Below are 13,056 nucleotides of genomic sequence, written 5' to 3'. Positions count from 1 at the left end.
ATATATCACCCAAGCCGTAGGCAGACACCAGAACCTGCATGGATGATCTCAGAGGAATTCTTCCCCATACTGGACTCGGTGTCAATGAAACTGAGGGATGTCATTTGTACCCCTATTGCTCAGGGGATGGGTGGTGACCTATGAAGTCCCGTTTCGCTTTGTGCTCACACAATGGCTAGTTTGAGAATGGAGCCATGGGACCTCATCCGATGACTCCAGAGGCCACAGTCTGAGAACCTGAGTCCCATCACTGAGGACTCCAGGTTGGGAACAGAGCTGGTAAGGAAGAAGCCACTGTGTCCTTTGAGGACCATTGTACAATGGAAATCACAACAAACCTGAGAACACCCTTCCCCCTTACCTGGTGTGTGTGTGTGTGTGCGTGTGTGTGTGCGTGTGTGTGTGTGTGCGTGTGTGTGTGCGTGTGTGCGTGCGTGTGTGTGCGTGTGTGTGTGCGTGTGTGTGTGCGTGTGCGTGTGTGTGTGTGTGTGTGTGTGTGTGTGCGTGTGTGTGTGCGTGTGTGTGTGCGTGTGTGTGTGCGTGTGTGTGTGCGTGTGTGTGTGCGTGTGTGTGTGTGCGTGTGTGTGTGCGTGTGTGTGTGTGTGTGTGTGTGTGTGTGTGTGTGTGTGTGTGTGTGTGTGTGGTGTTTCTACTAAACGAAACCCAGTCTTTGTAGAGCATTAGATGAATAGCATTGCGGCGAGGGCAGTAGATTGACCTTGTCTCCCACCGTGTAGCTCTAGCAGGCAGGTTTTGGAAAGTGCCCCTGCTTTACACCAGATCAGAGCGATGTGAGCGGTCCGTCGACACCATTTTTGCATCTTCACCCTTTCCACTGGATATCTGAGCTGGCTTGGCTGCCTCAGTTCCCATGGCACTAAAATTTTTCATGTTGATTTAACAATTAGCCTTAAGTCACTGGAATTTTAGGTGACTTCTCATTTTTTCAGTAATAAAAGTAACACAATGATGGGCATTTTTTCTGGTACCAAAATAAAAATACATTTGGTGAAATGCCAGTGAGTCTCTTAGCATATTATCCTCAGGGTTGAATTACTGGCTTAACAAGTCAATTATAACACTTGCTTGTTGTATCTCCTCTCTCGTAGGTGGTACCTGACAATGTCCCTCTTGATCACAGCTCTCCCAATACTGAGTGTGCAGTGCCTTTTTATCTCGATCAGTTGCAGAGGTGGAACATGGACCTTGTTTTAATTTACATTTCTTTCATAGCTTGTGAGGCTGACCTTTTGAAAAATAAGTGCATTTTCTTCACTTGTGGATCTGTCATATGGCTTTGACTTTGATAAAAAGCAGAACAGGAAAAAGTCACCAGCTGTGTGGCTGGTGGAAGACATGCATTGGGAGGGTGCAGAGATGATCTGGGCACACAGGCAGCAATATGGCCATGTCACTGTTACAAAGGTGTCATCTCCTACCGTCACCAGCGTCTCATAAACACCTGGAGGGACACCAGGACTTGGGGCTGAGTTCCTGTTATTGTTTAAGGGAAAATTCACATTTATTCTCTCAGCTGACTGGGAATCTGGAGAGTAAAAATAAAATTAAAGTGCCAAGCCAGGTATGGTCATGTAGGCCTTTAATGCCAGTACCTCGGGAGGCAGATTCGGACAGCTCTCTTGGAGCTGAAGGCCAGTCTGCTCTATGTAGTGAGTCTTAGGCCAGTCTAAATGTCTTATTCAGTGTCTTATTGCTGTGAACAGACACCATGATTATGGTGACTCTCATTAGAGAAAACATTTATTTAGGGCTGGCTTACAGTTGCAGAGGGTTAATTCATTATCAGCATGGAGGGGAGCATGGAGGCGTGCAGTCAGACATGGTGTTGGAGAAGTAGCTGAGAGTTCTACAACCAGATTTTCAGACAGCAGGAAGGGAAAGAGAGGCTGGACCTGGCTTGAACACTTCCTCCATCAAGGCCACACCCACTCCAAAAAACACATCTCCTAATCCTTCTCAAGTAGCACCACTCCCTAACGACTAAGCACTTAAATAAACGAGCCTATGGGGGCCATTCTCATTCGAACCACACCAGGCTACTTAATGGGACCCTGTTAAAAAAAAACAACAAATAAAACAAAACACATAAAAGACTAGACTAAAAATAAAGCACCAGAATTTTTTTTAAATTAAAACTGCACGGGTCAAGGGTGACTCCTTAAGGCTGTTCATGAAGACTAGATGAGATACCAGGAGAAAAATGCTTTACATAGAGTCTAAAGACACAGGTCTGTTGTAAAATGCTTGCTTCACAAGAATGAGGACCTGATTTTGAATCTCTAAAATCCACATAAAAACCAAGCATGATGGCTCATGTCTTAACCCAGCACTGGCATTTGGAGCTAGGCTGACTGCTGGAGCATGGGCTAATCAGCTTAGCCCTGTTGAGCAGCTCCAGTTTCAGTGAAAACGCTGTCTCAAAAAATAAGGAGTTGGAGAGTAATTGAGAAAGAGATTTGATGTTGACCATTGACATCCACACTTGCATGTATAGATGCAAGTTTATGTACATATACACATGTGCACCTGCCACATTTGTACACACACATGGACATGCCTGCCCCCCACACACACCACAAACCATAAAAACAAAATGATAGCCCTCCAAGCAGGGCTTGGGCATATAGGGTAGTGTTAGTATTGCTACTGGTAGCAAAAGTAATACCAACCTAAAATAGGGCCATTATATTCTCAGCTGTCCTAGGGGAGGAAGTGGAAGTTTGCTATTCCATTTGGTCTTCTCTGTAAGAAGATAGGCGCCCAAAGCTTTGCAGACAATTCTAAGGGGTGTATGCTCTCAGAGGGGGGTTTTGACAATCGCCAGCACCAACATTATTGCAGCCTCACTGTGTGCATGAGGAGCAGCTGTGCAGACTCCATTTCATTTCATCCTCTTGGTATAAAGGGACAAGAGAATATCACAAAAGTCCCCCAAGGTCACAGAGTCAGAAAAAGGATTGGATGGGTGTCCCAGAATGGCAGCACTGCAAGGTCCTGTGGGCGGTTAAGAGGTGGAGACAGAGGGAAGCCTGGGGTCCCTGAGGTAGGGACTTGGAAGGGACTGAAGGCTCTAGTCCCTCCACTCGCTTAATCAATCACTACCTATCCACCTATTATCTATGATTTCTACTACCTATCAATCATGTATCTATCTGTCATTATGTTCGTTACTTTTTTGTTGCTGTAATAGAACACCATGACCAAAGCACCTAACAGAAGAAGAAAGGGTTTGTTTTGGATTGTGGTTCCAAAGGGTTAGTGGTGTTACAGCAGGGGGCTGAAGCGGAGGGCTAGCATCCTTAATACAAGCATGCATCAGAAAGAGTGAATTAAAATGACTCAAAGACAATTTCTCAAAGTCTGCTTCCAGTCACACGCTTCCTTCAGCAAGGCCACACTTCCTAAATCTCCAAAAAATGCCACTAACTGGAAGCCAACTGTTTAAAAGCCTGAGACTACCACAGTCATCTGTCTATCTATCTATCTATCTATCTATCTATCTATCTATCTATCTGTCTATCTATCTATCTATTTACTCTATTACCTATCTATCATCTATTTATTATATCTACCTATCATATATATCTATCATCTATCTCTACCCATCTATCATCTATCTATCTTTCTCCATCATCTATCTATCTATCATCTATCTTTCTCTATCATCTATCTATCTACCTCTATCATCTGTCATCTGTTTATTATCTATTATCTATCTACCTATCTATCATATATATCTGTCTGTCTGTCTGTCTGTCTATCTATCTATCTATCTATCATCTATCTAGCAAAAGAGTTGAGCCAGTTTCTTTCATCGGTTTCCTATCATGGCCACCTGGTCTACCAGAGGAAGTCCTAAGCAGTAGGACCATCTAATCTTGGACCTAAACCTCCAGAACCATGAACTCAGGAAACCTATTTTCTTTATAGCAACAATCACTCCAAGCATTTCTTCATTATCACAAGAAGCTGTAATGACACCCTACAATTCGAAGCCTAGCTTCTGGCTACAGTTCAGATGCTTAGCCTCTGTGGGTGTACTGAAGGAGTTCATAGTAAGAGAGAGAGAGATCTCAAGAGAGATACTGGACTTTTTGAAAAATGCATCTTTACCCTGAGAAGGAAGAAACAGCAGTGAGTTACATGGTGACTCTGCTGTGTTCATGTCCCAACAAGGATAGAAACAAAATAGTGTCAGGCTGGACTAGAAGCACAAATGAGGAGCCCACATGGCACTGTATCCAGAGAAACATCTGCCTGTCATCTGTCCATCATTATCATCTACCTGTTATATACAATCTTTCTACTCACCTAGAAAAAGGTAACATATCATCTGTTATTATCTCCCCACCTACCGATCACCTACCATTGTCTATCTACTTACCATTATCTAGCATTGTCTATCTGCTTATCATCTGTCTTGATCACCTATTTGTTTCAAGGAATACATTGTAATTACAGTCACACAAAGCAAGGCATCCCAGGCAAGGAGAACTGGCCTTGCTTGGAATTGTTGTTCAGTCTTGAAGTTGTTGCTCACAAGGACATCGCAGCCATATGACAACGGGGCTTTGGAAGACTCCATAGCTGTGTCAGAGAAACACTGCTTGGGTCAGGAGAGGTTGTGACTCTGTGGAGTCAGTCAGGCTGGCCAGAGCACAGCTGTACTGTGCTCAATCCAGAATGGCCCAGCATAGAAATGAGATTCTAGAAGCTTGTGTGAGCTAAGGTAAAATTGACCCTGAAGATGAAAGGACTTAGAAAGAAATCCCAGCTCCTTTGATCTATTTAAAGAACTTATGAAGAGAAGAGGGGAACATGCATGCACAGGTACATGTGTAAGCACGTGCATGTACCCCCACCCCCCCACACAGGAGTAGGCACTCACCCATCACAAGCAGAAAGTCTAACTGGCACCCCGCCCCTGCACACTCCCGGCCTCTCTGACCGTGGAGGAGCTGACTTTGCCTCCCTCTTCTCCTCTGCACCTGCAGGCATTTCCCCACCCATGGTCTGTAAGTCTGACCCACACAGGCTGCAGATTCCAGACCTGATCAGCAGAAGGGCAGCAGGCCTCAGAGTAGCGCAGACCTGATCAGCAGAAGGGCAGCAGGCCTCAGAGTAGCGCTGTGGCAGCCTTAGCACCAGCCGTCATGATCTGAGAGCCTCTAGGGCTCCAGGAGGACCCAGCGAAGTCCCTCCCGGGGATGCTGAAAAGGTGGGAGCAGGAATTTCTGACTGCAGTGGCACAATCTTCTCAGCCTGTGTCTCTTCTTAAGCAGAACAGTGTGGCTTCTGCTGCCGCATTTACTGGGCAGGGCCCTGTGGCCCGATGTTAGGACGTCCCAGACGCCTCTGCTCTAGAGCCTGAGGTCAGAGTCGGTAAGCATCATAGGGGCTCAGAGAGTCTAGCCTGGCCTGGACCCATGTCACGGAAACATACCAGATAACCCCAGGGTATCTGTGTGCAATGCTTGATGCATGAAGCTGTAGGCCACACTCCAGAATTACTACGAAGATGGGGCTAATCCCGGGTGACCAAGGAAATCTTCTGTCATGTAAGATGTCCTAGATGCTCTCCAGGCACTTTTCTCCCCACAGCGGCACAGCCACGCCCTGCAGGCAGCACTGGGGCACTCTGAGCTCCTTCAGTCCTCAGGTGGTATCTGGCTCACTTCCTGTGTGACTGAGAAAGACTGGCAGTCACATCTCTCAGGGCCAGAACTTTCAGGAAAAGAATAACATTAATGGGGACATCCAGAGGGGAGAGCAGTGAACATGGGGTGGGGGAGAGGAACAGCCCTTCCCCCACCCAGAAAGAGCGACAACCCATCTCAGCTAAGCCTCATTTCTGGTGTGACATGGAAAGGTAAGTGCCCTGTGTGTGTCATTATCGGCTCAAGCAACATTCACAAACACTTGTCTCTAAGAGCTGTCAGGAACATCTGTCAACAGATGAGATGCTGGAACTGTTCTGGGAGGGCCAGGGAGCAGCCAGCTTGCTGCCTAAATCTCAGTGGGATCAGCCAGGCCCCAGGCTTGCCTTCATGCTGTGGGCGATGTGGCCAGCATCTCAATGTAAGGACAAGAGGGGCCTGGAAGGTGGGTTGGGGCACAAGCACAGAAACCCTTCCTGCTCTATCAGTTTTAGGCTGTCAGAGACCTCGTCTGTAGAGCGTGGACCATGCGGCCGAGCTGTTCAGGGCTCAGGGTGGATCTGCTGTGTTGCTTAACTTACCAAAGTAACTTAAGGAAGGGTTGGCTCTTACAGATGGAAGGGCCAGTCCCTGAGGTGGGGAAGGCTTGGCTCAGGAGTGTAAGGCACTGCTGGTCAGAGTGTAGCCTCAGTCAGGAAGCCGAGAGAGAGGAAAGCTGGTGCTCTGCTTGTCTTCTCCCTTTGATTAAGCCCCGGGATTTCAACCTGGCGCTACATTTAATATAGGTCTTCCTGTAGCTTCCTCAGTTAGACCATTCTGGAAACTCCCTCCAAGGATCCAGAGATGTATCTCCCAGACGACTTCAGATCTCATCAAGCACACTCAATACTAACCTTTATGCCTGCTATCAATGCTTGTCCCCACCCAGGTAAGGGATAGAAAGGCGAGGTCTACACTGCCAGGGTACTATCTGGCCATATCTCAGGGAACCCTGCCCTTGGCCACCAGGAAAATTCACCCATGACTTTGGAGACAAGGGAAGCAGATAGGGACATTTCTTCCCTGAAGAGAGGAGCATGTGAGGTACAGGGTCCTGTGCCTGTGCTGAGGACTTGCCGATGTCCCTAGGCAAGCTGGCTGGACACCACAGATGGATGAAGAGGATGTCCCTAGGAAGGCTGGCTGAACATGACAGATGGACGGAGAGGAATATGTGACAATGGACGTTGGAGAGACAAGGAGAGTGTAGCTCTGAGAGGCTACACTCAAAGCCGGCCTTCCTGGGGTTGCGTAGTTTCACAAATTCTCTCTTGAAGTCAGGTACCCACAAGGAGAAGGGATAGGAAGGGTAAGAGTGGGCCTCGGCTCCACCCATCCCAGGCCCCACCCTGTGGGTCATCTTACTAATGGCCCCAAATGTCCCTGAAGGCTGGGGCATGGGCCAGGCCTTCACTACATGTTGTCTGGGCGAGGGTCTGGCGACTTTTCTGCTCAGTGTCACTTCTCCACAATTTCAAGTGCCAGAAATGCTGCCACAAGGGGGGGAAGAAAGGTGCCAGCCTGAACCTTGGTTCTACGCAGAGAATCTACCCGGGGCCACTTTGCAGAAAATCTGGGCAGGGTGTGGCTCTCTGAAATGCAAAGTGTATCAAGTGGTTATACCGGCAAAGACGGGGTTACCAGAGGCCTCACAGCAGCAGCAGCAGAAGAAACGATGGACTCATCCGTATACCCCTTATTTAAGAGAAGTCCAGGGAAAAAAGTTCTACCTTTCTTTCTGAGTTGCCTGGTCACAGAGGACCCGGCCCCCTTCCGTCTATCTCTGTTACCATGCTCAGCTCAGTTTTTGCCTTTAAGGTCACCTCCCAGCACAAAACGTCAGCTGGAGCGCAGGCTGCCAAGCCTCCCTTTCATGCAGAGCAAACAACAGAAAGCAAGATGAAGAGAGCAAACTGGGAGATTTGCCAGAAGACCCAACCATTAGCGCCCATTTACATAGTTTGGGCACATGTTCCTGCAAAGCTAGGTGCAGTGCCTCTTTCAAAAGCATAGAGAAGATGGAGGGGAAGCTAGCACTCCAGAAGCCTTCGGCTGATACTCATCTACTACTCCTGTGGTCAAAGGCAAAGCATGTCCCTGCCCTCAGTCCTACTCGGTTCATTTGTAAAATGGGAATAGATTCTTTCCTGCATGTTTCGTAGTCTGCGGTGGAGGAGGAATTAAACCAAGAGTTTGAAGGAGTATCCTTCATAGTCAACCAACATGTACTAGGACCAGGAAGTACCAGAGCAAGAAATACTGTGACTGGGGAGTACTGAGACCAGAGAGTACAGAAAACCAGTGAGACCAAGGATTACTAGTACCAAGAAACACCAGGATCAAGAAATACTGGGACCAGAATGTATTGAGACCAAGAAGTACTGGGACTAGAGAGTACTGGGACCAAGAGGTATTAAGGACCAGGAAGTACTCAAGCCAAGAAGAACAGGGACTAGGAAAATACTGTTGAGGGGCATGTCTGACTTCCCTTCTTGTCTGTTTGCCAGGCTAACTCCTGTGTCTCCATTTTCCTAAACCAAGAGGGCTATAAAAGCAAAAGCTGATTTGATGAGAGATCAGAGGATAAAGCATGTCTGCCTGGTCAGATATGTTTTCCTGAAGCCTGTCTCTCTGCTTGTCACCCCGGCTGAGAACACCACCGCAGTTGGGAGTGACTGCTTCCCTCTCTTCTGAAATATGTCCTCTCCCCCGCTAATAACAGTAGCCCAGAGAACTGGCCTCATGGTACCCATGCATATTTGACTGTATGGAGGTGACTGAGGCTGGAGGAGCATCAGGGACTTGGGGACAGTATTGGTGGCCTCAGCCACCAAAACAGTACCAAACACCAAATACCAGCCTGATGGCTAGCTTTTGCCAGGTGTGTTCACAGGACCTGGCTGCTTTGAGACATCTGTCACACGCAGGAGTCAGGGAGGCATGGCGTTCAGGAACGTAGACCTCTGTCTGATGTCCTCTAACACTGTGCCTCTGGCCTCGACTGTGCCTCAGGACCCCTTGGTTGCTGTGTCATCCACCACCGTCTACTGAGTTGGGCCAGACTGGCATCTGATGTCCTAGCCTCTAAGGCTGGGATCACAGCATCATGTCATGGACTACCAGGACATAGGGGTTTAGATGGTATTGGCCTATAGAGCATCTGCAACCCATGTCTGGGGTGGGTCCCTATCTTCTGGAGAGAGGAGAAGCCCAGAGCTCCCGGTCCAGCCTCATTCTACCATGTCTTTCTGCCCCCTGGCTCTGAGACTAGAACACCAACTGTGTGAGGAGCCTGTGGGGAGAAAGACCCCACGCAGAGAGAGCAGGGCATTTATCTTACCCCTTGGCTGGGTTGTCTGAGGAGCCTGTGGGGAGAAAGACCCCACGCAGAGAGAGCAGGGCATTTATCTTACCCCTTGGCTGGGTTGTCTGAGGAGCCTGTGGGGAGAAAGACCCCACGCAGAGAGAGCAGGGCACTTATCTTACCCCTTGGCTGGGTGTGAGCAGCCAATACAAGGGTGGGTCAGAGTTCTGCCTTCTTTCCTTGTTGCTCTAGTTTCATTTCTGTTGCTATGATAAAGTAACACGACAAAGGCAGCTATAAGGGAGAAAAGGTTTGTTGTGATTATAGTGTCAGGATACAGTCCCTCATTGCAGGGAAGTCAAGGCCACAAGTAGTTACTGGATATCTGGTCGCCACCTCTGTTACAACAAAAATAATCAAATCTTGGTTTCGAAGAAGCTTTCCAGCTTATGAGGGAGGGAGAGAATTCAAAATATGGGGCAGTGGATGTGGCTCAGTTGGTAGAGTATCAGCCAAGCGTGCCCAAAGCTCAAGGTTCAGTCCTCAGCATCAAGAGAGAGAATGAGAAAGAGAGGGGGTAGGAGGAGGGAAGGGGGAGAGAGGGAGGGGATGGGGAAGAGAGGGAGGGGGAAGGGAGGAAGGAAGAGGAATGGAGATATATGCCTCCAATCCCAGCACTCAGGAGGTGAAGGTAGGAGGATTGGGAGTTCAGTCATCCTGGGCTACATAGGACTGTCTTAAAAGTTAAAAAAAAGTTTTGCTTTAGGGGCTGGAAAGAAGGTCAGAGGCCCAATGCATGTACAAGCCATGCAGGATTCGAGCTTGGCTCTCCACATCCTCCCTGGGTAGATCACTAAGGGCTGTAACTCCGGCTACCAAGGATCTGCCGCCCTCTTTTGGCTTCTGCAGGCACTGCACCCACATGCACATATCCCCCCCCAACACACACAAAAGCACACGTAAAATAAATCTTAATTTTCTTTATTCTAAACATGCACTAGGAAAAACAAAGCACAGAGACAGCCTTGGGCATCATTTTATGTGGGTGATCAGGGATGACCTCTCAGAGGGTGACAAAGTGCACGCCCTTGGGTAGGGACGTGCTTGTCCTGTTGGAGAGGCAGCAAGGACTCCAGGGTATTTGAGGCAGAGTGGCAGGGAGTTGGGGGAGGGGCGGGACTACATCTGGTAGGACCTCAGAGACCAGAGCAAGGCTTGAGTTTTATCCAGCAGGAGGCGGGAGCCTTTGGGGACTTGAAAATAGGGTGGAGACGTGCTGTGTGTAGCTTTAGAATCTGCCCGGGGAGAAGATAGATGGGGTAGGCTAGCTCTGTAGGGAGGAGGGGCCTGCCACGCCTAGAGAGCCTCCCGTCCCTCAGCACCCACATACACGCAAAGGCCGCTGGTGTGTGGTGTGGAAGAGAAGCAGATAACTCCAGACAAGGCCGTCTGAGGCTTCTGGCAGGCGCCTGGCTATGTCTGCGGGTGCTTGGGAACCTTACGGAGGCCCCGAAAGTCTCCACGTGGGGACAAGGCACTATGACCTCCCGCTGTGTAGCAGAGCCTCCCACTGCATAGCTGAGCCATCTCCTCTCCTCCATTTTCTTCTCATTCTGATGACAGGCCTTTTTATACGGTCTCGTGCAGCTCGGGCTGATATCCAACTTTCTGTGTAGCTAAGGATGACCTTCAAATTCTGGGTCTCCCGATTCCACCTCCGAAATGCTGGGATTGCAGGCATGTGTGGCCACGCCTGGTTTATGTGGTGCTGGGGATAGACCCTCAGGGCCTCCAGCATGCGAAGCACTGTTCTTCTCACTGAGCCACATCCCCAGCAGCCCCCGCTCATCATTATTTATGATACTGTTTAATTAGCTCATTAGTCGGGCCGCAGCATTCTGACAGCCTCTGTGTTAGTATCTGGCTGTGATGGCAGAGGCAGCTATTGCAGGGTAGGAAAGTGGCCTGGGATCAGGGGCTCGGTGACCTGTGCTCTCTCCCCGAGGACATACGGACAGAGTGGGCTTTTGAGGTTCTGGGCATGGGGACAGGATCTGGAAGTTACGATGGTGATGGGGTGGCAGCTGGTCCCGAACGCCAGGGAGATATTTTTACCACCCATCAAAATGCCACCCCGTGCTCACTGAGCTAGTGCCAAGGCTGCTCCCAGCCTGTGCTCATCTCCTCCCCCGGCTTTGACTGTTGCCAAGAAGGTCTGAGTGGAAGAGCTTGGAAAACTCCATGTGGGTGTGGTTGGAAGTCAGCAAGTCTCCCCTCTGGACAGGGACTGGGGAAGCTTCCAGGTTGTGGGCTCTGGCTGAGACTCAGATACTGCTTTCCCAGCCTTACCTGTGAGAAACCTCAGAGAATCCGCCCCAAACCAGCACAGACCAGAGAACTTGGCATTCCCTGTAGAGATGCTCTGTTTTGTGCCGGTGATGGGCAGAAGCCTGGGAGAGGTGGGGAGGTTTCTTTTGGGAGTGAACAGTAGAGGAAGCTGACGTTCGGGGTGGGGGAGGAAGCCTGTGCAGCGGCAGAGGGCAGAGAGCACCAGGATAGGCAGCAAGGCAGCCCTCAAGCCCAGATGCCCTCCCTGGATGTGTGGCCCAAGGCTTGAGAGAGTGGAGTGGGGAGAAGGGAAATGCTAAGGTCTTTGGCTTCAATCCAGCTCCTTGATTGGTGCAGCCATCTTGAATTTGTTTCCTCTGACTTTAAAATGAAACAACCGGGTAAGAACGAGGCACTTAAGGTTATCCACCTCAGCCTTCTCCTTTACCCCCCACCATCCACCCCAGCCTCCTCCTTTACCCCTCACTATCCACCCCAGCCTCCTCCTTTACCCCCCACTATCCACCCCAGCCTTCTCCTTTACCCCCCACTATCCACCCCAGCCTTCTCCTTTACCCCCCACTATCCACCCCAGCCTTCTCCTTTACCCCCTTCACCCCAGCCTTCTCCTTTACCCCCTTCACCCCAGCCTTCTCCTTTACCCCCCACCATCCACCCCAGCCTCCTCCTTTACCCCTCACTATCCACCCCAGCCTCCTCCTTTACCCCCCACTATCCTCCCCAGCCTTCTCCTTTACCCCCCACTATCCACCCCAGCCTTCTCCTTTACCCCCTTCACCCCAGCCTTCTCCCCTTCTCCCCCCACTATCCTCCCCAGCCTTCTCCTTTACCCCCCACTATCCTCCCCAGCCTCCTCCTTTACCCCCTTCACCCCAGCCTTCTCCTTTACCCCCCACTATCCACCCCAGCCTTCTCCTTTACCCCCCCCCACTATTCACCCCAACCTTTCTCCTTCCCCCCATGGCTGTGATGGTCCCTATATGAAGATGAGTTCTAAGTGCCAGGCCTATGGACAACCTCAGCTAGTGAGATCTGATGAGGTTTCTTGGGGGAGGTTTGCCCAGATGCAGCATGGGACCTGACATGTACCCTACAGCTCCTCTCTTAGTCTCTGACCTCCGAAGAAACAGAATTTGAACCCAGGCCTGCCACGCTCCACAGAGTGTCTCCTCACTCCTCCTCCCAGGACAAGAGACTTGTGAAGAGTGAGGGGGTGTGTTGTGGTGGGGTGGGGGTTGCAGATGGTATGCTTAATTCAAGGGCATCGACTCCATTCGCTCTCACAGGATCCCACTCCGTATTCTCCTCCCCTGCCCCGCCCCGAATTATCACCCATTGCTAGTGGAGATGACCGGGAAAACAGAGGAGGTGTGAGCCCAGCCAACTCTCCTGCCGTCCACTCACAGATAAGTAGAAGGTGGTGGGTGGCCACTTCAGAGGAGTTGCAGTTAGACAGTGGAAGAACTTTCCAGGCAGTGCTGGTGCTATTTGGGGAACAAAGCTTTGAATTGAGGACAGAAAGTGGCTTAGAGGACTTGGAAGATTCCACCAGTCAGGTAGGTGCATGTCTTCTCCACGCAGAGAATGGCCAGGAAGCCGTCAGATGCTCCGATTCATAACTTACCGTGTGAGTCAAAGCTGCACGGGCTCCCACCACTGCAGACTAAAGAAACCAGGCCATGTCTT

At 49.9% G+C, this 13,056-nt stretch overlaps 1 protein-coding gene across 3 annotated transcripts in view; it reads left to right on the top strand.

The window, feature by feature from the left end:
• Positions 1–13,056, top strand: part of Lrfn2 (leucine rich repeat and fibronectin type III domain containing 2) — a 160,295-nt gene that overhangs the window by 132,324 nt on the left and 14,915 nt on the right. For 2 of the 3 annotated variants that reach the window (XM_040729367.1, XM_040729366.1), the window contains one exon: positions 1,110–1,772. The exons of the other annotated variant lie outside the window; for it this stretch is intronic. In XM_040729367.1, the coding sequence (XP_040585301.1) occupies positions 1,110–1,215 (106 nt within the window). In that variant the 3' untranslated portion in view covers positions 1,216–1,772. Of the gene's footprint in view, positions 1–1,109; positions 1,773–13,056 lie in introns of those variants that run through there. 3 annotated transcript variants of the gene reach the window in all.

The sequence above is a fragment of the Mesocricetus auratus genome, unplaced genomic scaffold (genome assembly GCF_017639785.1).
Source record: "Mesocricetus auratus isolate SY011 unplaced genomic scaffold, BCM_Maur_2.0 Super-Scaffold_100021, whole genome shotgun sequence".
NCBI classification, from domain to species: Eukaryota; Metazoa; Chordata; class Mammalia; order Rodentia; family Cricetidae; genus Mesocricetus; species Mesocricetus auratus.
This window is presented reverse-complemented; position numbering and strand designations above follow the sequence as displayed.